The following is a 27755-nucleotide window of genomic DNA, read 5'->3' on the forward strand; positions in this document are numbered from 1 at the left end:
CAGCCGCCCAGCCGCCCGCCCACTGGGGCGGACTCCAGGGGGCGCTCTCAGGAGAAGGGCGGAGCGCTCCTGCCACCGGAGAACGGCCGGCTGGGTGGCCCGCGGCTGGGCGGCCTTCACCCCTATAAATCTCAGCATATATCCCCTTCTCCAGCTGCCGTAGGTGCAGCTTCGGTATCGCTGCCGCTGGAGACGGGAGTTCCTCGGCTGCCCTGTCGTCTCCATCTCGGGCTTCCAGGTCCGGGGCTCCTCCTGCCGCCGCCATGAAGTTGCGGGTCCGGCTTCAGAAGCGGACGTGGCCGCTGGAGGTTCCGGGATCCGAGCCGACGCTGGGGCAGCTGCGCGCGCAACTGAGCCAGGTCCTGCTGCGGGGCTGCGGCTACAGGTAGGCGGCGGTGCGGGTGGCCGCGGGGCGTCGGAGCGGCGGGTGGAGCGGGCCAGCCCCGCCCGGGGCTGTCACGTGAGGCGGGGCTGCGCGCGAGTCCCCAGGACTGTGACGCGCTGGGGCCGCAACTCGCCCGGGTCCTGGCCGGCGGCGGACATGGCCTGGCGGCCTGGGGGTTCCGCACCCCCCCAGGGTGAGCCGTCGCCTGTGTTTCCGCACCCAAGGGTGGGCGGGCTCGCACATTCGTCCCTCGGCCTTTAAACGTCAGGCTGGAAATTGCGATTTTGGCCGGACGTAGACTATTGCAGGATTTTAGGGGTTTGAGATCTCCAGCTCCGCACTGTGAAGCTGTTGGGGGGAGTGCTCGGTGGAGTTAGCAATAGCCCCCCCCCACCTGTCAGGGCGCCGCTGCTGCCAGGCTGCCAGAGCTGCTTTGGGGGTTTTCCTGCCGGTTGCCGCTCCGAGCACTTGTCTTCCCCGCTGCTGCACAAGTTTTACAGAGTGCAAGGTGTCGGCGTGTGTTTCCGTTCATTTAGTTTTCGCGGGTTAGATATTGCATTTTTGCACAGATGGAGGTAAACTTTGATCTTAGGATGACCCTGGGGAGCTTGCAGTTAGCGGGTAATGATAGCTGAGAAATACAGGATCAGATTGTTAGTTTAAGGGACTTCAGATGAAACCGCTTTATTTTCAGGGAGGTTTATTTTACGTTTTAATCTGGTTAATCTGGTTAATTGGATGAATGTAAGTTTCGGTTTATGAAAGTATGATATAATAAATAGGCAGTTAAGTGCATCTACATGACATTGTTTTTGAAAAGTTGCTGAGAAAATTGATCTGGGGAGTCATGAATGGTTTTTGTAAGGGCATGGAGTTTCTAAGATTCTATTTCTTAATGAATTTAGGTTTCATTTTCAGTTTCAGAAAGCAAGGCCATTTGTTAACATCTCTTATAGAAAGCCACATGTGACTTTAGAATAGCTCTTCCCTTTTTCTAAAGGGTTAGGGAATGCTGATAGTTTTTTAAACAAGTGGTCCTTTCCCTTTCCTATGAACAGATATTTGAATGACTGTTAATACTAGGTACCAAATATGTATGACATCCATAAATACATAACTCACTTGAGCTGTTCTTTTTTTGGGCTCAAGTTGGGATTAAGTTTTTCTGGGCACATAGCCAATTTTCAACATTTTGTTTGTCAAGGTATTAGAAAACAAAGCTTGAGTAGTAATTGAATGATTTGTCTACCAAAGATATCTTAATTGGCAAGAAATAATTACTTACATGTGAAATGAAACCTTAAGTGGATTATTCTCCTCCCTTTGGAAAATGCAACTTTATAGGAAATGATAAACATAATTTTCAAAGAATCACATTTCTTTCTTAAATTTTAAAAAAGTTAAATCAGCATTGCTGAGTGTAAAGTGTCTTATAAAATATTCTACAATGGCTTAATTATTCCTCACCAAAATTTGATGAAATGATGGCTATTTTCCCAAGGCCAGATAGTCTGTGAACTAGAAAGGATGAAAATTTATTGCTTCAGGCTCTATCCTATGCAGTAGGCTAGACTTTTTGCCTCTAGAAATCAATAGTGTAAGCATTTGGTCCTAACAAGTAATTTTGGATAGGTATTCAGAATTCTTGACATTCTTATTTTTGTTTTGTCTTCTTCATTTTAGTTCTTCTAGGATCATACCATGTGCTTTATCTGTGTTCCAAATATACTATTGAGGGGAATGGTAATGGATAGCTCTTACGATCCCTATCCGTTTTTCTTGGCAGTTCTGATACCCGGTTTGCAATTACATTGAACAACAAAGATGCCCTCACTGGAGATGAAGAAACCTTGGCTTCATATGGGATTGTTTCTGGGGACTTAATATGTTTGGTTCTTGAAGATGCCATTCCAGAACCTAACTTACCTTCATCCACAGATTCAGAGCATTCCTCACACCAGAATAATGGCCAACCTTCTTTGGCCACCAGCTCCAGTCAGTCCAGCATACAGAATGAACAGCCAACTGATTCAGTTCAAGGACAGGCAGCCCAATCCAATGTCTGGAATGATGACACTGTGGTGAGTATTAAAGATCAAGATTGGAAATAATTTAGTTATTAAATCATACTGAATACCTGGATTGGATTTTGTACCAGACATAATAGTCAGTAGATTGCAGATGATGCTGGTTTAGGATTTATTATTTTTTTAACTGCTAAATGCCTGAACCTATATTGAACTGTCATTAGGAGTACCCAGTTTTGAGCTCCAGTGGCGCAATCGGTTAGCACACGGTACTTATACAGAACCCAGTTTTTCTTCAGATACTCCTTGAGATAAACTATCCGGGGCACACATGGTGAGATAAACTGTCTGTTGGCTTCTGTTGTTGCCGTCAAGTTCCTGATTCTTATCTTTGTTTTTCTGTCTAGTTATTAAAGCTTTATATATTCCAGTTATTTCCATGGATTTATAGGACATTTGTATCTGGGTTTACAAAAAATTGTTGCCTTAGATTCTGTAGATCAACATAAATATGAAAATGTATGCAGTGAGGTTCTCCTTTCTTCAAACATGTATCCTTTGACTTCCAGTGGTACTACTGCTTTCCTCAGCTTAAAACTTAGAATGACTTTTGATTGCTCATATCCAGTTCCTTAACAAGGCCTGACTAGTTTTCCCTTCCATTGTTGATTTCCCACGTCTTTTCTTTGATCTAATTTCCTAAGACATTTTATATACTTAACACCCCAACTAAATTTTTTTAAAGATTTATTTATTTTTTAAATTTTCATTTATTTTTCCCTTCTGTTGCCCTTTTTTCATTGTTGTTGTAGTTATTATTGTTGTTGTTATTGATGTCATTGTTGCTGGATAGGACAGAGAGAAATGAAGAGAGGAGGGGAAGACGGTGGTGGGGGGAGAGAAAGACAGACACCTGCAGACCTGCTTCATCTTCTGTGAAGTGACTCCTCTACAGGTGGGGAGCCAGGGGCTCGAACCAGTTGAGCCTTACGCCGGTCCTTGCGCTTTGTGCCACGTGCGCTTAACCCGCTGCACTACTGCCTGACTCCCCTAAATTTTTAAATGGACTATAAACATTTATAAGCATTCATTGTACCTCTAACACAGCATTAACAGTTATAAAAGTATTTTTTTCAACAAATTGTTATATTATGTAAATCATCTATGTTCAGATCCTTTGAGAATCCAGAATGATTAAACAAATACAATTTTATTATAACGTTTAGAGTGTTCTTACAATTTTTTGTTGTTGAAATTATTACATATGCATGTGTTTTTGTCATGTAGAAGTTATTTGGAGAATGAGTAAAAATATTTAACTATATCTTTAAGTTATGTTTCTGAATCTTTTTTGCTGATTAATTTAGGGATGCTGGTAGAAGGGCTATTTCCTTTACTTCTGTGTGCTGTTCTGATTGTCCAGTAATTGAACTTTCAATAGTATATGTTGTTGATAATTTGTTTATTAATCTCATTTTAGACCATTCTGAAAAGTTAATACTTGTAATTTTAGTATACTAGGCCTTCCTTGATCCATGACTCTGTATCACGTTCACTTTACTAGGCCTTCTTTGATCCATGACTCTGTATCACGTTCATTTTTGGCCTGGCTCCTCCTCTTTACTCCATTAATCCCACCCTTTCAACTGCGGTAATACAGATCAACACACTGTTCTGCAAAGGGTTTGATTACTGCACTTCATCACACTGAAATACAGTTTTCTCACTACACAGCTACATCCTACCAAGACCACAACCTTAGAAAAGAACAATGCATCACCGTTTTTTGGTAGTCCCAGGGCAGTACCTGGTACATAGTAAGTTCTCAATAAATGCTTGCTGATCAAATGTTAAAGTGTAGTATCTTACACATTCTTTTTGTTCTTTTGATGTTTTCTCATTTGCACCATGTAACAATTCTATAAAGTAGGCAAGACAAAAGATGCATTTTCACACATGCTATGGATTTTGACTCAGTTTTTCTCCCCACTAGGATTATCACTGGGGCTTGTTGCCTGCACAGCTCCACCATTCCTGGTGTCCTTTCCCCATTCCACTCCCATGCCCTTTTGATGATGAGAGATAGATAGGTAGATAGATAGATAGATAGATAGACCTATAGTATTGCTTTACCACTTGTGACCCTTCCTGTCAGGCTGCGCCACAGAGAAGAGAGAGAGGAGATCCGGAGCGAAGAGGGAACACAAATCTTTATTCGCACGGGCACCTCAGAGTTGGGTGAGTGTGCAGTGGTTGGGGCCACGAGGAGGTAGCAAAAATGGCCACCTCCTGCTAAGGGCAGCACCGTACCTTGCACCTTACATCCTTTTGCCGAAGTGAAAAGCGGGCAAGAGAGATGAGGGGCAGAAGAAGAAGTGCTTTATAGGGCAACAACCAGGAGTGATGTGTCGGGACAGGATTGGTTGAAAAAAGCACTGCGAATATCAAATATCTATCAAATATCGAAGTGGCAAAGCCTGAGGGGACATCTTGGCAGATGTGACTGCATCTGCATAATTCCCCAGCACTTCCTCCCTGCAGATGGGGATTGACTTAGATTAAATAACAATCAAGGCAACCAGCTAACATTTTGAAATGAACAAAGATCTCCAGACTCATAGTACAGGAGGGATTTCAGACATACTACACTGCTTCAGTAAGACTAATGTTACTGTACTAACTCTGCTCAGAAAGTTTGTTTGCTGGCCATGTGCTCAATTCTTAATTGCAAAGTATATGCTGTTTCATTTTAAGTTTGCATTTCTAGTACAGGGATGGAAGAAATTAAAAACACATAGTACAAGTAAAAGAGTGGAAGAATGTAATGGTTGTTAGACCCTGAAAATCCATCCCTAATAGTTTATAGGAAAGATACAAATTCACTTGTTAGGGTCTAGAGGCCAGTGACAGTTTATACTTTCTAAAAAGGAGGCTTCATTGTATTTCTGAACAAACCACTGTTATTAAAAAAAAAAAAAAACCTCTGAATACGTAGTTAGTTATAAAGTACACAGGACGTCTAACTTTTGGCTACTTACTACTGATAACAGAGAGGGGGGAAAGAAAGGGAGATATAAGAAAGAATATCTGTAGAAAAGTACTTCAAATGTTACCCTAACTTGATAATGACTTGGGAGAGGAAATATCAGAGTCTTCTGGTAAGCTAGTCAGGCCTTACTCCACCCCCATGAAGACCACTGACATTCTCTGAGCAATTCTGATAAGATATGAATATTTATCATATCATGCACATGAAAATGAAAAAAAAATGTTTGGCATCATCTCTCTGGACAAGTGACTCAAAAGCAGATTAGAGTTTATATTACAGTCTGATACCGTTTTATCCCTGGTATGTCATTAAAGACTCAACAGCTCCTACAGGGGGGTCACTTCACAAGTGGTGAAGCAGGTCTGTATGTATCTCTTTCCCTCTCTCTATCTTCCCCTCCTCTCTCCATTTCTCTCTGTCCTATCCCATAAAATGGAAAAAATGGTACCCAGGAGCAGTGAGATTCATAGTGTCATTACTGAGCCCCAGCGATAATCCTGGACACAAAATAAATAAAGACTCAACAGGTACTATATGAATTTCCTTACACAATGACAAAATTAATTTATCCTTAGTTACAGGGATAAATTTCCTATTGTTTCAAGTTCCACCCATATATTTTTCTTTACTATTATTCATTTTACATTCATCTAAATGTCAAGATGTTTCCACACTAAATTTTTAGTCACCCTGTACAAATCTTACAATACAAAAAAACAACCTGTTTCATGAGAGAGTAAGTACCCAGGGTATGCTGAACAGTGAAGAAAGAAGATAGTGTTTCTGACTGTTATGTCTACTTAATACAATTACTGGGCTTCTCATAGCTTTTAGCACTAATAATGTATTTTGTGAATATGGAGAGTGAGGTTAGATGATTGTTAGCATGTAGCATTTTCCAAAGTCTCTTGATTTTGGGTCTCCTGAAAACAGCTAAAGTCACACTGCAAGGCACTGCTTTAGGAAATACTTTTGTCTGAGTTGGGGAAACACTGGCAAGTTTTGTTTCTTTTTAATAATTTTTTAAAAATTGAAGTAGTGATTTACAAGTCTGTACGTCTTTTTATATTTATTTATTTATTTATTTCCCTTTTGTTGCCCTTGTTTTTTTATTGTTGTTGTAGTTGTTATTGTTATTGATGTCATCGTTGTTAGGACAGAGAGAAATGGAGAGAGGAGGGGAAGACAGAAATTGGGAGAGAAAGATAGACACCTGTAGACCTGCTTCACTGCCTGTGAAGCAACCCCCCTGCAGGTGGGGAGCTGGGGGCTGGAATTGGGATCCTTATGCTGGTCCTTGTGCTTTGCGTCACATGCGCTTTACCCGCTGCGCTACCGCCCTACTCCCAATTCTGTAGGTCTTTTAAGGATACAGTTTTGCATTTCAAATTATGTGTTATCACTTCACACCTGCTGCCAAGTGTTTGTTCCCCATAGTCCACTGGGTCGTCTCCTCCCTTGCCAGCCTGCCCCATCCCCTCTTCAGTAACCTTAGTTCAGTATCGGAATCTCAGGTTTTTTTTTTTTTTTTTTTTTTTCTATTTTATTTGATAGAACAGTGAGAATTTGAGAGGGGAAGGATGGGGAGATAGGAGGGAGAGAGAAAGATAGACACCTTTAGACCTGCAGGTGGGGAGCGGGGGCTCAATTTGTGTATTTCTTGAGAGATAGAGGGAGGAAGAGAAAAATTAGAATACTGCTTCACCATTTCATGTGGTACTAAGCCTTGAACCCAGGGCTTCATTATGTAAGGCATGTTCTCTACTGCTGCATCATCTCCCTGTCCAAGTGTTTTAAATACATACATATATATATATATATATATATATATATATATATGTATTGACAGCAGAGAGGGTGGATGGGAAGAGAAAACTAGAGCATCACAATGACATATATTCTTCTTCTTCTTCTAGCATTTGCCCTTCTTCCGTGGCCAGTTAACAGCGTCAGGTTGAGCCTGATGTAAAGTTTTGAGACCTCCTTTGAATCTGGAGAGGTGGCAGTCGTTGACTATGTGGGTCATATATGATGCGAGAGATCAAACTGGGGACCTCATGCTTATAAGCTAGGCATCCTAATCAATGCTTTTCCCTAGACCATCCTGTCTCAAGTTTTAAGCTGGAACATAAGATGTGGATTCTTAATTGTGCAAAAACAAAACAAAACACCCAAAACAACAACAAAAAACCACCCCCCCAAACAATAACATAAAACAACACCTGGAAGGATGCCTGCTTTACTATGTACTTGACCCAAGTTCAGGCCCTCCAGTATGCCACATGGAAGAACTAAAGGAATGAAGAAAGCTTTGGCGCTGTGATACTTCTCCCTCACTTTTTATCTAAAAAAGTCAGCCCAGAGCAGTAGAGCCGCAGCAACAACAAAATCAATAAGTGAAAATAAGTAAAACAAAGACTGGCATCAGTAGGTAGACTATGTTGAGAGGTTAAGAAAGTGGAGTGGGATTACTTGGGGAGGCTATTGTTGGAAGTCAGGAGATAAGAAAGAGTGAAGTACCAATGGAGTAGGGAAGAGTGCCTTTGAGAGAGAGATTCAATGGAGATTTGATCATTGATAAGATTGGGAATAAAGTTAGTAAACTAGACAGAGAAGTTCAGGATAATTTCCAGGTTTTTGGTATACTAGCTAGCATTAACATGAGAAAACCAGGAGGCCGGCCGGTGGAGCAATGGGTTAAACTCACATAGTACAAAGTCCAAGGGCCTATGAAGGATCCTGGTTCAAGACCCTGGCTCCCCACCTACAGGGGCATCGCTTCAGAAGTGGTGAAGCAGGGCTGCAGTTGTCTATCTTTCTTTCGCCCTCTCTTATCTACCCCTCCTCTCTCAATTTCTCTCTGTCCTATCCAACAAAATGGAAAAAAAAAAAAAAAAGGTTGCCAGAAGCAGTGGATTGGTAGTACCAGCACTGAGCCTCAGCACTAATGTTGGAGGCAACAAACAAACAAATAAACAACAACAAAACCAGATAAAAGCTCCAAGTTGGGAAAGTAAATTGCAGGTTCATTTATTTAGGGGGGCACACTTAACTGTGCCTATTTCTTTCTTTTTTTTTTTTTTTTTCCCTCTAGGGTTATTGCTGGGGCTCAGTGCCTGCACTACAAATCCGCTGCTCTTGGAGGCTATTTTGTCCCTTTTGTTGCATTGCCCTTGTTGCCACTGATGTTGTTGTTGGATAGGACAGAGAAATGGAGAGAGGAGGGGAGAGGGAGAGGAGGAGAGAAAGATAGACACCAGCAGATCTGCTTCACCGCCTGTGAAGCGACCCACCTGCAGTGGGGGAGAGCCAGGGCCTCGAACCGGGATCCTTACACGAGCCCGGGATCCTGACACTGGTCCTTGTGCTTTACGCCATGTGCACTTAACCCGCTGTGCTGCTGCCCGACCCCCCCAACTGTGCCCATTTCTGAACCCACTGATGTACTTCGAAATTGAACACTAGTCTCAGTTCACTTTAGGTTACAATGTAGAGTGTATGAAAGTAAAACCCCATTTAATGAGTATATTGTTTTTGTTACCTTTTTCCAGGCAAGCACTAGTCAAAATTTTGAATCTGAATCAATTCAAGATGTTATGGATATGGAAGAGGGAGCAGGTTTTTGCCCCTCAGAACCAATGCTCTGCAGCGAGTCGATGGATGGGCAAGTGCCACATTCTCTAGAGGTCTTGTATCTATCAGCTGACTCTCCTAACTCCAATGATGCCTTAATCATATTGATACATCTTCTCATGTTGGAATCTGGATACATACCTCAGGTAAGTACTTCAGGCAGAAAACAAATTCCTTGTGAGGATTCAAGTTTTCCCTTGGGAAAGGGAGTAAATCTGTAAATAACAGGAAGGTATTGGACTGTTCTACATTTCTTTCTTTCTTTTTTTTTTTTAATTACCTTTACTTATTTATTGGACAGAGATAGCCAGAAATTGAGAGGGGAGGAGGTGATAGAGAGAGAGAGAGAGAGAGAGAGAGAGAGACCTGCATCATTGCTTCTTCAATCGCAAAACTTTCTACCTGCAGGTGGGGACCAGGAGCACGAACCTGGGTCCTTGGCACTGTAACATGTGCGCTCAACTGGGTGTGCTATCACCTGGTCCCTTCTACATTTCTTTACTTACTTACTTATTTAATTTTTATTTTATTTTATGAGAGCACTGACCAGCTATGGTTTATGGTGGTGTGGAGAATTGAACTTGGGTCTTCATAGTCTCAGGCATGAGAGTCTCTGCATAATCTTTATGCTATCTCTCCACCACCCCCAAGATTATTTTACTAAATGTAGTTGGGTAGTAATGATAAATTGCTACATAAAGTGATGATCTTATAAAAGGCAATCAGTGCCTATTCTCTTTTCCCCTCTCCATTATTCCTATTGTCAGTTTTTAGCTTAGTATTGGAGAAGCAGTGACAGTGATGATTAAATTTTAAGAAAAGGAAAATGATCACATTCAGATATGTGGACAGTATGTGGTTTGTGGACATGCGTTGGACATGACTAAATGGCTCATTGGGTTATTATTATTTCTGTGTTACCTAGATTATTTTTTATGTTAATGGTCCTGTGAATTGTCAGTAACTTAAGCTTCATTTAGGAAGAGGGATATTGTTTGCTATAATTTCCTAACTTCATTCATTCACCTTCCATTTGATAAGCATCTGCACATGTTAGTTGTAGTACTTGCTCTCCGCTCTTGGATTAATTGTAGTCTTAAGAATGAGGAAAAGCAAGTGTACAAATCATACTTTGTTGGTTAAATTCTAGGAGTGACATACACATATTATAGGATGCCAGAGAACATTTAGAGTTTCTGGAACTTTAGTATGCATAAGAATACCTGGGGCTCTTATTACAGTGCAGGTTTTCATTTGATAATTCTAGGGTGGATCCTGAGTTCTTGTTGACTCCCACACAGTAGCATGCTGCTGACTTCCAGACCAGGTTTTGGGTAACTGATGTAGAGTAATCGGTGATCATCAAACATTGGCAGCATGCCATGTACTGAGCCAGGACTCAGGATATAATGTTATTGGGACTGTCCTTGTCCTCAAGGAATCTATATACATGAGAAAGAAACAAAATTGTAATGGGTTACTGGAAGTAAGTAACAGTAGAAATATAAGCAGAATATTGAGGGAATAGAGAGAGAAATAGTTCACTTGGTAGAATATCAAAACATGCCATGCTCCAGGCTCTAGATTTGATCCCTGTCTCCACATGGGAGTTCCATTGATGGTGGAGTCATGCTGTGGTCTCTCTCCCTCTCCCCACCCCAAATAAAAAAACAGAAGGAATGATAAACAGGATTTCTTAAAACTTCATAAAGGAAGTGATATTTACAGCTAGGTCTTATGATATATAAAGATATGGTTTTACTAGGTATAGAAGTTTTTATTTAGAGAAATCAGTCCCTATTTAATACTATTTTTTTTCAACCCAAATTCTGATGAAATATAACCTTCTTCTGTCTCTCCTCTTATCCCTTCCCTTTTCTTCCTCTTTCCTTTCCCTTTTCCCTCTCCTAGTTATTGCTAGGGCTTAGTGCCTGCATAACTCCACTGTTTCCTGGTGGCCATTTTTTTCCTTTTTTTTTTTTTAATGTATTTTATACGGGGGGTTAATGACAGTACAGTCATTGACTCCTGGTGGCCATTTTTTTAAATGTATTTTATTGGGGGTTAATGGTTTACAGTACAGTCATTGACACATAGGGACAACTCCTCATCTCCCCAAGATTGGTGTCTGGGTATCTGACAGACACTTGTTCCCCCAGCCCAGATCCCCCTCCCCCATCATATACCAAGATCCCAGTGTCCCTTCATTCCATCACTTTCCCTGCTTCCCCAGAGTCTTTTGCTTTGGTGCAGTATACCATACCCAGTCCACATTTCACCTTAAGCTTTCCTTAACTGTTCTTGTTTCTTAAGTTCCACCTATGAGTGAGATCATTTGGTACCTTTCTTTCTTTCTTTCTTTCTTTCTTTCTTTCTTTCTTTCTTTCTTTCTTTCTTAATAGAGGGAATGTGAGAGAGAGGGAGAATGAGACTGAGAGACAGAGAAATATCTGTAGCACAGTTCCACCACTGTGAAGTTTCTCCCCTGATATAAGGACTAGGAGGTTTGAACTCTAGTCCTCTCATATAGTAATGTGTGCATTCTATGGGGTGAGCCACCACCTGATCCCATGCAATATTTGTTTATTGAGTTAACAGTATTAATTATTTCACAAACTAGCAAGGTGATTATATGAAATGCTAATTTATAGACAAAATCAGGCACTATTTGTAGTTTCTGAAGAGTAATACCTTTCCTCATGATTTGATTCCCTTTCATTTCATTCCCCAGGGAACTGAAGCCAAAACTGTCTGCATGCCAGAGAACTGGAAGTCTGGTGGTGTGTACAAGCTGCTGTACACACATCCTCTCTGTGAGGGGGGCTCTGCTGCTCTCACCTGTGTGCCTTTGGGAAACCTAATTGTCATAAATGGTAATTAAATGGCATGGTCATAATTGTCAGTTAAAGAATACATAAAAAAGGGTTTGGATGGTGGTGCATCTGGACAAGTGCAGGTTAGGTACATACCAAACACAGGGACCAGGGTGCAAGGGAGGCTTCATGAGTGGTGAAGCAGGTCTGCAGGTGTCTGTCTTTCTTTGTCTCTTCTTTCCTCTCCCCTCTCAATTTCTCTCTGTCCAATCCATTAAAATAGAAGAAAAAAAGAAAAAAAAAAGACAACTAGGAACAATGGATTCACAGTGCTGGCACTGAACCCCATGGATAATCTTGGTGACAAAAAAAAAAAAAAGAATACTTAAATATATCTTTCTACATGTTTATAATCAGTGTTTGGCTATCATGATAAAGTTATTCGTTTTTCTTAATTTTGTTTAATCTCTAAAATATTGATAGCAGGAGTCTGAAAGATTATAAAATAGGGTTGATGTTTAGGCTAGCAGTTTTTATTCTGGGGCAGTCAGACTCTTAGTTTCTTAACCTTGCAATTTTTGTTTTTTTAATCCAAGGGCAGTTGCGATAATAGTGAGACAATACTATTATTTATGAACTTCTCCCCTCCCCATCTTTATTCCTGTGGATATCTCCTCCTCTTTCTCTCCCCCACTTCTCACTACCAAGGTCTTGAACTGACAGATGGTAAGAGGTGAAATTGAACTGGGGTACTATTTGTCCAGTGCCATTTGAGAACAGTAGAGCATAGAAACATTGCTGAGGGTTGTAAGGCCTAACTGTGCTTTTTTTTTGTTTGTTTTCCCTGCCTCTGGGTTTATTGCTGGGCTTCAAACTAGAATCCTTTCTCTGGTCCTTGTGCTTCGTACTATGTGTGCTTAAGCCCATGTGGCACTACCTGGCCCCGTGTGCGGTTTTTATCCCTACCCTCTACCCTGAAGAAAGTCAATCTGAATAGTTTCTTTGATTTTCGATGTTTTTAGTCCTCTTTCATATTAAGAAATACCACTGGGATAGCAATACTTCCATCTTGCAGCATTTCATTTTAACTCAGATGCCACCAAGACATTCATGCCACTTGGAAGTTTCATGAAGACACAGTCTGGAGATCCATTTGAGTGGCTTGGATCTTCTATTTTGTTCTGTTTTGATTTTTGAGATCTGTCCTCTTACCTAGATAAAACAGTATGGAAAGATTTGCAATGACTGGAGGGCCAGGTGGTAGCGCACCTGGTTAAATGCACACATTACAGTGTATAAGGACCCAGGTTCAAGTCCCTGGTCCCCATCTGCATGGTGAAGCAGGGCTGCTTTTCTCTCTATCTCCCCTCCCCTCTTGATTTCTCTGTCTCTTATCCATTGATAAAAAATAAAAAAAAAGATAGAAATGACTACATTTGTGATGTTTCAGTACAGACTTTGATATGTCTTAATCACTTTCAACATGTTTTAGAGTTACTAACTTCTGCTGAAATAGAGGCTAGGGGGAAACTTTAGTAGAGCCCCTTACACTAATATCACTTAAAACACTATGCAGCAACATGGTGATGTTTCGTTTATTGATGTCCCTAACAAGATTTTGTTTGAAAAGAGGAGTTTTATCCTGCTAAAATTAATTTTTGAAAGCCACTGAATTGTACCATTTGAAATCAGAGATAGTTTAGATCCCCTTTTGTGTAATTTCTGCTCTTTTAACCACTAAATTCTTTCAGATATTATTTAAAAGTTTCAAAATTGCAGCTTCAGCAACTTTGGTGGTTGGTATTCTACCTTTGTCAGAATGTGACTATCTAATGATATTAGAACCTAGCAATGTCTCTCTCCATCACAAACAGCAAATGTAACTTAACAAAATATTAGTTTATTTTAATATATATTTTTAATATCAGAACACTGCTCAGTTCTGGCTTATGGTGGTGATAGGGTTTGAACCTGGGATTTTGTAGCCTCAGGTGTGAAAGTTATTTACTTATTAATAATAATGAGTGAGGAGGTAGGCGGTGGTTCACCTGGTTAAGCACACATATCACCATGCACAAGGACTGGGATTTGAGCTCCTGCTCCCCACCTGTAGGGAGGATGCTTCACAAGTAGTGAAGCAGGTTAGCAGGAGTCTTTTTCTCTCCCTCTCTGCCTCCCTTTCCCCTCTCCTGTCAAATAACAGAAATTAAAAAAAAAAAAAAAAAGAAAAAATGGCCACCAGGAGCAGTGGATTTTGGGAGTCAAGCGGTAGCACAGCAGCAGGTTAAGCGCACATGATGCAAAGCACAACAACCAGCCTAAGGGAGCAGTGGATTTGTAGTGTTGTTACCAAGCCCCAGTGATAACCCTGATGGGAAAAAAAAAAAAAAAAAAAAAAAAGGAAGAGAGAACCAGAACACTGCTTTGACACATATGGTGGGGATTGAATTCAAGATCTCATGATTAAAAGTCCACTGTAGCATCTGCAGACCACAGGAAATGTAAAGTTTATTTGGACATTTTTATATGAAGAAGTTCAGCAGTTCTCTTATATCTAATCATTTTGCTACATCACTTGCAAGGTTAGAGCTACCATGTGAGGTTGTAACTTTCTCAGTATCTTGTAATTAGTTAAGTGGACAGAAAGAAGTTGAAAGGGATAGGGGAAACAGGAAGGGAGAAAGACACCTATAATACTACTTTTCCACTTATGAAGCTTCCCCCTTGCAGGTAGGAACTGGGGGCTTGAACCTGGTCCTTGCGCATGGTAATGTATGTGCTAAACTGTGTGTGCCACTGCACACCTGGTTTTATATTACCTTTATATAGTTAGTATAAAGAGAATAGCTGTTATGGTATCTTGACAGTTTCTTAGTTTCTAATATTTTGTCCCTTGGCAAGTCAGCAACTTGGTAACTTACTGGCAGCCAGCCATTCTAGACTTGATGCTTTGAAAAGCAGCAGTGCCTCCTTAAGCCTCCTTTACCTAAGGCGTCCTCAGTGCACGAGTGCATAAGCATATCACTGGCTCTTTCATAGAATAAGATGAAGTATGTCTTTGTGTATATGATTAGAATTGAACCCTCTGGTGATGTCAAGGATATTGGTCCTTTGGGTACAGAGGGAGATGATGCTGTGAAAACCAGCAGGACTCTTAATAAACAAGGGTAGACTCCTTGCTAAGTGTTAAATAAAAAATAAATGGAGTTTTTACTTGACCTTGTTAGAAATAATGTTTCTGGTATGTTTAACTGTCTCCTGTTAACCTTGTTTATCTTTTAACCATCAGTGAGCCACTGTTGATAGTGGGTTTTATATCAGATTTTTTTTTTTTTTTAAGGTAGTGGTTGAGAGTGATTTCACTTCATGTGATGGGGGGTTTACACTTTGGACTTTTCTCTGAGGGAAGAAAATAGGCACCAAACAGTTTGTTTTGTATAATGTGTCCTTTGTATATTGGGGTAAGGAAGTGCAGACCCATAAAAAAATGCAATTGAGGGGCTGAGTTGCACATGCCATAATGTGCAAGCTGGGTTTAAGCCCCCAGTCTTCACCTACAGATGTGAACCTCACAAGTGGTGACGTAGTGCTGGAGGTCGCTCTCTCTCTGTATGTCTTTCCCTTCTCTCTTTATTTCTGCCTCTATACAATAAATATTTAAAAAATGCAATGATGAAGTGGTAAAAATTTCCCATTATTTATCTTTTATTATTTACAGCTACACTAAAAATCAGTAATGAGATTAGAAGTGTGAAAAAATTGCAGCTGCTGCCAGAATCTTTTATTTGCAAAGAAGAATCAGGTAATATAACCATGATATAACTTTTTCTTTTTTTATGATTTAACTTTTGGATTAAAGCTTTGAGAGGTACACTTAAATGGGCTGGGCTGTAGTACAGCGGGTTAAGCCCACATGGTACCAATCATACCGACAGGTGTAAGGATTCTGGTTCAAGCTCCCCAGCTCCCCACCTGCAGGGGGGTCACTTTACAAGCAGTGAAGCATGTCTGCAGGTGTCTATCTTTCTCCCTCTTTGTCTTCCCCATCACTCCCCATTTCTCTCTGTCCTATCTAGCAACAATGACAGCAGTAGCAACAATAGTAACAACAATAATGATAAACAAGGGCAACAAAAGGGAAAGAATAGCTTCCAGGAGCAGTGGATTCATAGTGCAGGCACCAAGCCCCAGCAATAACTCAGGAAACAAAACAAAACAAACCAAATAAATAAAAATAAAAACACCTGAAAGATACTTCAAAGGACTGAAATTTTTATTATTTTTATCTTTATTTATTTATTGGATACAGACAGCCAGAAAGTACATGCTTAAACTGTATAACTTTGGCTGTTATTTTGCTGGAACTTGATCAAAAGTTTGCAAAAATTATTAATAGATAAAAAGAAGATAAGTTTTCTCCTTAATTTTTTTTTGTTAAACTGAAGCTGAGAGGCAGTTTGGTTAGAGGAAAAGACAAGGGGTGGAGAGAAATTAACATCCTTTCTGTGCCTGTTTTGTGTAGGATATATTGCTTTACAGATGTCACTCCCATTTCATGGCCATTTTAAACTTAGGACTTTAAAATCCATATGGGGAGTCATGTGGCACAGTGGGAAGATGGCATTTACAGCAGTGTCTTCAAGGGAAGGCTGCTTAGTTTTAGCTTTTTATTTTGTTTTTGAAGTCCTGAAGGCATAAGAAACTGACTTACCCTAACTAGAACTGCTCAGAAAAGGAGATTATCAGAACACATAATGATCAGTCAACATTAATGACAGACTAGTTTAGTGTTGTGCCACCACCTAGCCCCACCACAGTTTTTCTTACTAGAATGTAGCCTGTTAGTTATATAGATTGGGTTTTTCTTTGTAAATTTGGTATAAATGTTTTTGTTTGTTTGTTTGTTTGCATTCTTCTTATAACAGAGCACTGCTTAGTTCTGGCTTATGGTGGTGTGGGGACTGAGCTTGGGACCTGAGAGCCTCAGGCATGAGATTCTTTTTGCATAACCATTATACTATCTCCCCCACCCAGGTATGAGTTTTTTTTTAACTATATACCCTAGATTCAGTTTTTTTTTTTTAACCATTTTCTTTCTTTCTTTCTTTCTTTCTTTCTTTCTTTCTTTCTTCCTTCCTTCCTTCCTTCCTTCCTTCCTTCCTTCTTTTTTTTTTTTGCCTCCAGGATTATTGCTGTGTGTGGGTGCCTGCACTATGAATCCACTGCTCCTGGAGGCTATTTTTTTCCCTTTTGTTGTCCTTGCTGTTTATCTTTGTTGTTATTATTACTGTTGTCATGCTGTTATTGTTGGATAGGACAGAGAGAAACTGAGATAGGAGTGGAGGACAGAGAGGGGGGAGAGAAAGATAGACACCTGCAGATCTGCTTCACCACTTGTGAAGTGATCCCCCTGCAGATGGGGAGCCAGGGGCTCTATCCAGGATCCTTGTGCTTAGTACCATGTGCGCTTAACCCGCTGTGCTACCTCCCGGTCCCCACCCTAGATATAGTTTTTAGTTACTATATTTCCTCTCCTAGTAGGGATTTTGGTTTTTTCTTTCTTTTTTTAAATTTAAAGGCATTATTTTAAAAAATATTTTATTTATTGACAAGAGAGATACAGAAATATATATATATATATAGTGAGGGAGAAAGAGACCAGAGCACGGTTCAGCTGTCTTATAGTGGTGCTGAGGATTGAACCTGGGATTTCAGATCCTCAGGTATGAAAATCTTTTGCAGAACCATTAATGCTTATCTATGTAGAAGTCATTTGTGAAAAATTCTTAACCTTTCTGATTTTTTTTGGCAGAACAGGATACCATTGCATGTTATTCCACTTGATTTTGTTTTGATTTTTTTATTCAAACAGCTATTCTAGGGGAAAATGTAGCAAAGATCTACAAAGATCTCCCGAAGCTTTCTCGTCTCTTCAAAGACCAATTGGTGTATCCTCTTCTGGCTTTTACTCGACAAGGTGAGTCTATGAATTATCACAGATCAATTGAGTAGAGATAATATTTTACTTACTGTGTTCTGACTATATGACATATGACTCCTTTATTCTTTTCCTAGGGAAATTTTGCTCTTTAAGGCAAAGCATAAATGTTTATTAAATGCTATACACTTTCTGTGTCTCCACAGCATTTTGTACTTATCCTTAATGTCTATAACAGGTGTTCAAAAAATACATAATTAACATTTAGCCTATAAAGTGGTTCTAAATTTTTATTTATTCATTTATTATTTTGTTTTAGGGTTATTGCTGGGGCTTGGTGCCAGCACTACAAATCCAACTGCTCCTAGAAGCTAATTTTTTTTTTATTGGGTAGGACAGAGAAATTGAGAGAGGTTGAAATTGAGATAGGGAGAAAAATAGACACCTGCAGACCTGCTCTAAACAATTTTTGGGTGCTGTACTAGATACATTTGATATTTCACATGTATTTTTATTTAATGTTAACTTTAAAGTAGATTTTATATTTCACAGATGCTGAAAATGCAATTAAGTTTTAAAAGTTCACTTACGGTACTTATATTGGTCAGCTTTCTTTTATTTGTAGTGCATTAAAATGTTTTTTTAAGTCTAAAATATTTGTTTCTCTTATACATGCTGTGTTGTGGGTTAGGTTGAGCTGAAGGACTAATCCTTTTCTAGAACACGCTTTTCTTGTGGCAGAAGACAAAGTAGGCTGTTTGTTTGTTCTGTAGTTGGGGCTTCACTGCTCTGAATTGATTTCTTCAGATAGAAGGGGGAATAGAATGGGGAGAAGGAGAAACATCACAGTACTGAGCTTCCTCCAGTGTGGTGGGGGCTGTGCTCGAACCTGGGTCATGAACATGACAACAATTGTTCTTAAAACGCTGGCTCAGAAATTATATGCCACTTCCACTCACATTTCATTGAGTAAAACAAGTACAAAATGACTAAGTCTCATGATAATGGGTAAAAAAGTCTTAAGTAGAGAGTAGAAAATGACTGAGAAATCATAATGTCCAATAATCCTTTGTCTGTTAGTAATTAAAGCTATAAAAATAGGTATGACTTTTATTTGCTTTCTACTTAAAGAAATATATTTTAGGTCTTAGGTTGCCTGATGCCATCATTATTGTTATTAGTTTTACTTTTTTTTTTTTTGTTACCCTGGTTGTTTTACCATTGTTGTGGTTATTATTATAGTTGCTATTGATGTTGCTGTTGTTGGACAGGACAGAGAGAAATGGAGAGAGGAGGGGGAGAGAAAGATAAACACCTGCAGACCTGCTTCACTGCCTGTGAAGCGACTCCCCTGCAGGTGGAGAGCCCGGGGCTTGAACCAGCATCCTTATTCTGGTCCTTGTGCTTTGCACCACATGCCTTAACCCACTGCGTTACTGACCGAACTCCTGGTTTTACTCCTTATTTGGTATTGAGAGAAAAGAAACGTGAATTTTCAATGTTTTTTTTTTTTTTTTTAATTTTGATTATCTTTGCTACTGGAGAATAGCATAGATATTGAAAAGTAGCATAATTTTCATTTGACTTGGACATACATTGCTCCTCTTTTCTTCCTTTGTTTTGCTTTTGAATTTATCTGCTTTCCTTCTTCCTCCAGCTTTTTAAGAGCTATATATTGATAATAGTAATTGTCTATGCTTGAGTTGTTTGTGATGAACACTGTCATAAGCACTCTATGAATATTTATCAACAACTCAAGTGAAGTAGGTAAGAGTACAAGCTCATTTTAAAATGAAGGAATTGAGTGTAAGTATCATATCCAAAGTCACAGTCAGTAAGTGGCAAAATTGGGAACCAATTATACTGATAAAAGCTAGTGAATTACCCACTTTCTGTAGTTCACTAGAAAATTTTTCTTGCTGCATTGACTTATTGCTTGAAACAAAAGTCATTATTGGCTATTATTTAGAAATTGTCATTTGATGTATATTAAAAGTATGTATTTTCACTCAAACATACATGGAACTAGGGGCTTGAACTTAGTAGTACTACTGTAGTTGACTCTGGGTTAAACATTTTTTTGCAGAACTGGGTAGATAGCTCTCCTGGTAGTGTGTATGCAAGATTCTACTTGAGCCCTGGTACTGCATTGCAGCACCATGGAAAGAGGGGAAGCTCCACAGATGAGAGAGCTTTGCTGCGGTCTCTCCCTTCCTCTATCTGAAATAAAAAGAATGGAAAGGAAAGTTGATCTGGGAATAGTAGACTGTAGTGGTGAAAAGAATTTTTTTTGTTGTTGTTGTAGATGATTATATTTGGGTCTTCGAGACCATTATCTACTTTGTCACCTCTTTAGAAAAGAACAAACTATAAAGACAACAATGAGATACCACTTCACCCCTGTGAGAATGTCATACTTCAGGAATGATAGCAACAACAAATGCTGGAGAGGTTGTTGGGGCAAAGGAACCCTCCTGCACTGCTGGTGGGAATGTAAACTGATCCAACCCTTGTGGAGAGCAGTCTGGAGAACCCTCACAAGGCTAGAAATGGACCTTCCTTTTGACCCAGCAATTCCTCTCCTAGGGATATATCCTAAGGAGTCAAACACACTCATCCAAAAAGATATGTGTATACCTATGTTCATAGCAGCACAATTTGTAATAGCCAAAACTTGGAAGCAACCCAGGGGTTCAGGTCCTACAACAGAGGATTGGTTGAGAAAATTATGATCTGTATACACAATGGAATACTACTCAGCTATTAAAAATGGTGAAGTCACCTTCTTCACCTCATCTTGGAGCTTGAAGAAATCATGTTAAATGAGATAAGCCAGAAAGAGAAAGATGAGTATGGGATGATTCCACTCATAGAAATTGAGAAAGAACAGAAAGGGAAACAGAGCAGAACTTGGACTAGATTTGGAGTATTGCACCAAAGTAAAAGACTTTTTACTTTGGGTGGGGAGGGCAGATTTTTAAGCTCACTCGAAGGAGGGGATGCTGGGAACTATGATAATGTATACTCCTATTAACTTACTAAAAAGTAAACAAATATAAATAAAAAAGAACATACTGGTAACCTGAATATATGAAGAAAGCTGGATGTTCTTTACTCAGCAATACCTGTCTTTTTTCCCCCCTCCTTTTAGCACTGAACCTTCCAGATATATTTGGGCTACTTGTCCTTCCATTGGAGTTGAAACTACGAATCTTCCGACTTTTGGATATCCGCTCTGTCCTGTCTTTGTCTGCAGTTTGTCATGACCTCTTTATTGCTTCAAATGACCAACTCCTGTGGAGATGTTTATATCTGCGAGATTTTCGAGGTGATTTCCACGATAATATGTTAAGAAGGGATCTTCATTGCCCAGGTCTTAGCTTGCCAAGCATTTTGAGTTCTAGACTTAAGAGTTGCAAAAATCATAGTGTATAGCTTTACTATAAGGAAACTCTTAAGCAGGTGGGGGTAGATAGCATAATAGTTATGCAGAAGAGACTCTTATGCCTAAGGCTCCAAAGGTTTAGGTTCAATCCCCAGAACCACCATAAACCAGAGCTGAGGTGTGTTCTGGTTTTTAAAAAAAAAGAAAAGAAAAGAAACTCTAAGCTTCATATGTCTTAGGCTCTATCTTGAATTTTTTTTTTTTTTTAATTTTGGGGGCCTTAAAAACACAAATAGCCCACTAAACTAAATAGATGATTTCAGAATAGACAAATGGAAGTATGATGGTTTGTTTTCTCTATTGACCATCCTCAGTATTTTACCTAGAGCTACACTGCATTTCTAAACAGCTTCAGGGGATGTGTTTAGTGTACAAATTAAGTGGACCTTTGCTCCCTTGTAGGGAAGTACAGTCCTATTTTGATGACCTGCTGATTACTGTAGCTGTGATGAGGGTGGGAACTTAGAGGTGAAGAGATGTTCTCCCAAATATAAAAGCCTAATCCAGGAACTTCTTTTCTGCTACCACTATTTTATTACATATCAGTGTTTTCTTAAGCAGTAAAGTCTTTCTCAAGCAGTAAAGGGTCTCCTGTTGTAAATCAATTATGTATGTATCATTTTACAAAAGCAAAACCAAAATGGGATGGGTGGGGAGTATCTGTGCATTTTATAAAACAGGAGTAAGTATAGATGTATTCTGTAAAGTATTTGAGGGGACTGGGCGGTGATGCAACCAGTTAAGTGCACATAGTACTGTGCACAGGGAACTGAGCAAGGACCTGGGTTCATGCCTCTTTCCCCACCTGCAGCAGGATGTTTCACGAGTGGTGAAACAGGTCTCCATATCTCTCCACTCAATTTCTCTCTCTCTCCCTTTCTCCTCTCAGTTTCTCTCAGCGCTATCCAGTAAAACAGATATTTTAAAAAAGGAAAAAGATGGGAGTCGGGCTGTAGCGCAGCGGGTTAAGCGCAGGTGGCACAAAGCACAAGGACCGGCATAAGGATCCCAGTTCGAACCCTGGCTCCCCACCTGCAGGGGAGTCGCTTCACAGGCGGTGAAGCAGGTCTGCAGGTGTCTATCTTTCTCTCCTCCTCTCTGTCTTCCCCTCCTGTCTCCATTTCTCTCTGTCCTATCCAACAACGACAACAACAATAATAACTACAACAGTAAAACAACAAGGGCAACAAAAGGGAATAAATAAATAAAATAAATATTAAAAAAAAAAGGTAAAAGATGGCTGCAGGGAGCAGTGGATTCATAATGTCAGCACCACACCCCATTGATAACCCTGTAGGCAAAAAATAAATATTCAAAATGTGGTTCACATAAAAAAAAGTTTAAATGATACTGTACTAGATATTATAATATACCACCGTGGCAACTAAAGATCTAATTGGTAGCCCCCCCTTTTTTGAAAAAAATAGAGTAGAATATTACGTAGAGTTATTTAGGTTTTTTTTTAAAAAACACTTTTTTTAACTTTAAATGTTAAAAGGGTGAATGACAATATTTATTCCCTTTTCTTCCATGGTTCTTCTTTTTTTAAAATTTGAATTGATAGAACAGAAAGAAATTGTAAGGGGAAGGGGAGGTAAGGGAGTGAAAAAGAGATACCTGCAGCATTTCTTTATCACCCGTGAAGCTTCCTACCTGTAGGTGGAGAGTCTGGGTTTAAACCTGGATCCTTACACATGGTAATGTGTGCGCTCAGCTAGGTGCACCAACACTCGGACCCCCCCCCCCCATCCCTTAAGGCCCTCATTCCACTTTGATTATAGCTCTGAATCCAGAGTTTATAATGTTATTTTGTTCCTAATGTAATCTTAAGATATTTTCTAAAGTAATAGTCAAAGTGAAAGGACAAAAATCATCAATATATTGGAAAATCCACCATCACCAACACAAAAAATCAATCAGGCTATGATAAAAAAATACCATCTTGGTTGTATATTCAGTCTCTTATTTCATTTTCAAATTGTGGTCAACAAGATCATTTGTAAAATTGATGTTCAGACTTGATAATTTTCCTTTAATCTTAATGGGACTAAGGTGATTGTAAATATTCTTCCAAACCAATGTATTGATAATGACTTTTAGGAAGGGCATCACTGTCCTTTGTCCAAACTTCTCATTAGATTGAATGCTGGTGGGGTTGTTTTCCTCATTTCATTTATTTGAAATATATAAATAAATTAAAAAGTACTTAGTCATGGACATACTTCTGAGAGTTTCATCATTCAGAACATGGTTGAGAGAAAATAATCTGACCTAAATGTGGAAGAAAAACCTCAAATCACTTTTACCTATATAGTGATGACCATGGGCTGTAATGGAGATTGTCAGCCAGTTTAGTGTAACAGGAGAGCTAAGGCTAGAAGCAGTTAACGCACCTCTGTATGATTAGGGGCAGTAGAAGTATGGGACCAGTAAATGCAGGGAGAGAATGGCCACTTGTTCTGTTGTAGTCCCGAGGCAGTCACTGCTATTGAATTAACCATGTGGCACAGAACAGTGATTTTGCCCTTAAACTGTCAAGAGAGGTTTTGAGTTAGTGTCATAAAAGTACAAATGACATAGGATGTGTTAAATAAATGATTCATTTTCCATTTTCTGTCTAGTGAGTAAGCTTCAATTTATTTAAGACAAAAGCAAACCTGACGTGGAATGCTATGAATGCAATGAAGTGTTTTTAAATTCTTCCTTCTTTTCTTTGTAGATGGCACTGTCAGAAGTCGAGACACAGACTGGAAAGAGGTAGGTATTTTTACACATACCAAGGCACAATTTGCCTAGCACAAAGATAACAAATGTATTGATAATTAAGAACATATTTTCGCTTTTTAAATGATATGGTGAAATCTTATTTTTTAAAAAAGTTATTTATAAAATGGCAATACTGACAAGACCATAGCATAAGAGGGGTACAACTCCACATAATTCCTACAATCAGAGCTCCGTATCCCATCCCCTCCCTTGAAAGTTTTCTTAATCTTTATCCCTCTGGGAGCATGGACCCAGGATCACTGAAATCTAATTTTTTAAAAAATATATTGCTTGTTTTCAATAAATAAAAATGACTTCACCTTTTACCTTATATGTAGTCCTCATTTTCTGTTATACCAGAAAAAAATTATACCAGAAAAAAAACTTGCAACAATTATATACATATAGCATTTACTTGGCATAAAAATATTTATTTATTGAATAGAGACCAAAAAATTGAGAGGGAGTTAGAGAAGATACCTGTAGCACTGGTTAACTGCTCGTGAAGCTTTCCTTATGTAGGTGGGGACTGGGACTTGAATCCACATCCATACTGCCTAGCCCAGTTTATTTTTTTTTTGTAGAAAATAATTTTTTTTTTTTTTTAGTAAGTTGGCTTTATACTGAGGTAGTTTTTAACTAGTTAGAATAGTACATTGGACAAATAATAAATAGACTTTATTTATTTTGGATAGAGACAGAAATTTAGAGGGAAGGGGGAGATAGAGAACATCTGTAGCACTGTTCCACTACTTGTGAAGCTTCTCCCCTATAGGAGGGGACTAGGGGCTTGAATCTGGATCCTTGAGCATTGCAATATATACACTCAACCTCTTGCACCATCATTTGGCTCCTAAATTGACTATTCTAAAAGACTTTATAGGACCAAGAAAAGCTTGGGGTGAAGGATTGGAGAAGAGTAACATTCAATTAAAGTCTCCAAAATATGCACAAAATACACAACACTAGTCTTTAGAATATGTCCCCTCCTTGAAACTAAGCATCTGATTTTTGCAGTTTAAATTATGGTATAAGGCAACTGAAAAAGTGATTTTAGGTGCTTCTCTCTGCCCAACTTAACTTTTTATGTGAGGGATGATCTTTACGACAAATACTTAAAATTTTCACTTTGAAAATAAGCTGATTTAATATTGCATATTAACTGAGAGCTGTAGACTGCAGTGTCCACACTGAGTATATATCACTCAGTTAATTCTTCCTTTGGAATTTTTACTTAAAATTAGCACAGGTGCTCACCTGCAGTTCAGAAACTGGTAAAAGTTCTGTTTTGTGTACTAGTTTGTCCTTTGTTTAGATAGTATGGGAAAAGAAAAATACAGGTCTATACAATGAAAGCAAATTAGAACTTTTAGAAAATAGTCAATTCACCTTATTCTTATTTTTCTACAGCTGTATAAGAAGAGGCACAAACAGAAAAAAGAAGCTCAGAGAGGACGATTTGTGATGCTACCCCACCCCATTCCTTTTTACCCCAACCCCTTGAGCCCTAGGCCATTTCCCCCTAGCAGTCTTCTTCCTCCAGGAATTATTGGTGGTGAATATGATGAAAGACTAACACTTCCTTTTGTTGGGGATCCACTCAATTCACTCATACCTGGCCGTGGGGAGACGCCTCTACTCAGACCACGTTTTTACCCAACTGGCCCACTTCCAGAACCTAACCCCTTCCTGCCAGGGCGAGGTGGACCCAGTGACAGATTTCCTTTAAGACCCGGTAGGGGTCGGTCAACTGACAGCAGGCAACCATTCATATGATTGATTTGTGATCTCACTTTTGGAGCTTGTTTTGCTATTTTTTTTTTCTTCCATTCTGAAACTACAGATGTCATCTCAGTAGGGCACTGACCTCTAAAGTTCTTTGATTATGATGGTGAGAAACATAATCACAGAAACCTCTCAGTAAAGCTCCAGGGATGGTTTGACCCCTGAGTTCACTGCATGACAAGGTTGCTACTGACTCCCTCACCCCCTCTGAATTCCCATTTAGAATGAAGGTTATTCACTGATAATGTTATAACCAGATTAAAAGCAGAAAAGTTTAAATTACATGGCAGTCTTTTATTACAGAAGGATATGTAATATTCAAAACAGCTTACATTACTTGAACATTTCAAAATGATCAAAGAGCCTATTCAGTGTTGTCAGATTGTTGCAGGGGATTATTTTAAATTCCTTCCAAGGAAATTATTTGTAGAAGCCTGACTTACAAAATGAATAAAAGCGGGCAGGGGTAGATAGCATAGTGGTTATGCAAAGAGACTCATGCCTGAGGCTTCGAAGTCCCAAGTTCAATCCCCTATACCAGCATAAGCCACATCTGATCCGTGCTCTGGAAAAAAATATATAATAAAATGAATAAAAGCAAGCTAGTATGGTTGAATTGTACTTTGTGGTAGAAACTTTGGACACTCACCAGCTCAATTTATCTCTCCCCTCTGCAGCTCTTTCTCAGGTCCCATGGTGTGAAACTAGACTCTGAAGCAGCACTGCTTAAAGACTGTTGGGTCTTAGGGACTCTTGTTTCTGGCTTCTGGAATGAAGTTATGATGGTTTCTCCTTTTGTTTTGAATACTTGGTGCCTAGTTTGTAATCTAAGTAGATCTCATATTTGAACAAAGTTCCACTTTGAATGCTGGTCACCTTGATTTTCAAAGATAGCCTCTTATTTGAAGAACATTTGCTTTTAAGACTTAAAATACATAAAATGTAAGGTTTATTTTTCCTACAACAAGGTCAAACACAAATATCTTATACAAACAGCTATAGATACATGCTATAATGACAAATTAAAATTCAAATCACAACACAGGAATAAAACACTATTAGTGTCTGCAGAAAATATTTAGGAAGATTGCCAGTGTCTTCCTACTTGTTAAAAATCCATTTTGTATATAAGGAAATGGCTTGGAATGTTATGTGCTGCAAGAATATTTTGAGTCCTACATACATGTGAAAATATTACTATTTTGCTGCACACACAGTTATTTATTTTTTTCCATCACAGTGAAGAAAAATTAGTCACTATTGTGATTTTTAGAGGCCATGTCACCTTTAGTTGCTTAGTATACAAGTAAAGGATTGGGGCTGTTGACATTTCTTTCCATAGTATTTTCTAATAGCTGATGTGTAAGACAGTTTTTTTAAAAAATGTGTCTACTAGATGCCATATGGCTTTAGCTGGGTCTGGCTTTAGCTGAGTCACCATAAAGCTTTGATGGGTCCAGACAATCCTCAATCCTAGTATACCTCTTTTGTGACCTTGACAAAATTAGGTTGCAATACATGTATGCTAATGTACATATTTGTGTGCTTATGCCTGTGTGTGTGTGTGTGTGTGTGTGTGTGTGTGTGTGTGTATAGCGGAAATGGGAAGACACAGTGAAGACAGGAAGCACCAAATACTATATGTAAGTTTTCAAAATGAAGTCATTTTTTAATGGTTTCTGAGTGGTCCATGAATAGTATTGCATTCTGTTAAACACTTTCCCATCTCACTTTGAACTTAATGCCATACATTACAAACCTCTCAGTTTAGGATCTTGACTCAGGGTATCATGTGCCCAAACTTAAAATACCTTATTCTTAATTTTAAAACCAATCCTCACAGATTTTCTTCTTGAATAGTTTTTTTTTTTTTTTTTTTTTTTTAAGATTCATTTATTTATGGTAGAGAGTGAG

The 27755-nt window shown here is 39.1% G+C and overlaps 1 protein-coding gene across 2 annotated transcripts; it reads left to right on the forward strand.

Annotated features, from left to right (window-relative positions):
- The first annotated feature begins 52 nt into the window (after nucleotides 1-52).
- On the forward strand, nucleotides 53-26123 carry FBXO7 (F-box protein 7). 2 transcript variants are annotated; one of them, XM_016185063.2, is made up of 9 exons: nucleotides 53-385; nucleotides 2172-2466; nucleotides 9013-9240; nucleotides 11826-11967; nucleotides 15626-15709; nucleotides 17780-17884; nucleotides 20997-21173; nucleotides 24010-24047; nucleotides 25467-26123. In XM_016185063.2, the coding sequence occupies exons 1-9, from the start codon at nucleotides 264-266 to the stop codon at nucleotides 25830-25832; spliced, it is 1557 nt and encodes a 518-aa protein (XP_016040549.1). In that variant the 5' UTR covers nucleotides 53-263; the 3' UTR covers nucleotides 25833-26123. The 2 variants fall into 2 exon arrangements, with proteins under 2 accessions (XP_016040549.1, XP_060050345.1); XM_060194362.1 differs by lacking the exon at nucleotides 53-385 and adding an exon at nucleotides 402-578 and having other exon boundaries at nucleotides 2324-2466.
- The last annotated feature ends 1632 nt before the right edge of the window (nucleotides 26124-27755 follow it).

Source organism: Erinaceus europaeus, chromosome 7 (assembly GCF_950295315.1).
Source record: "Erinaceus europaeus chromosome 7, mEriEur2.1, whole genome shotgun sequence".
NCBI lineage: Eukaryota > Metazoa > Chordata > Mammalia > Eulipotyphla > Erinaceidae > Erinaceus > Erinaceus europaeus.

What these genes read in the sequence shown, in the direction of transcription:
- FBXO7 (XM_016185063.2), top strand. Translation starts at nt 264, where the DNA reads ATGAAGTTGCGGGTCCGGCTTCAGAAGCGGACGTGGCCGCTGGAGGTT. An exon ending in TCTGGCTTTTACTCGACAAG is followed by an intron (nt 17,885 to 20,996) that starts GTGAGTCTATGA and finishes CCCTCCTTTTAG; the next exon opens with CACTGAACCTTCCAGATATA. An exon ending in GAGACACAGACTGGAAAGAG is followed by an intron (nt 24,048 to 25,466) that starts GTAGGTATTTTT and finishes ATTTTTCTACAG; the next exon opens with CTGTATAAGAAGAGGCACAA.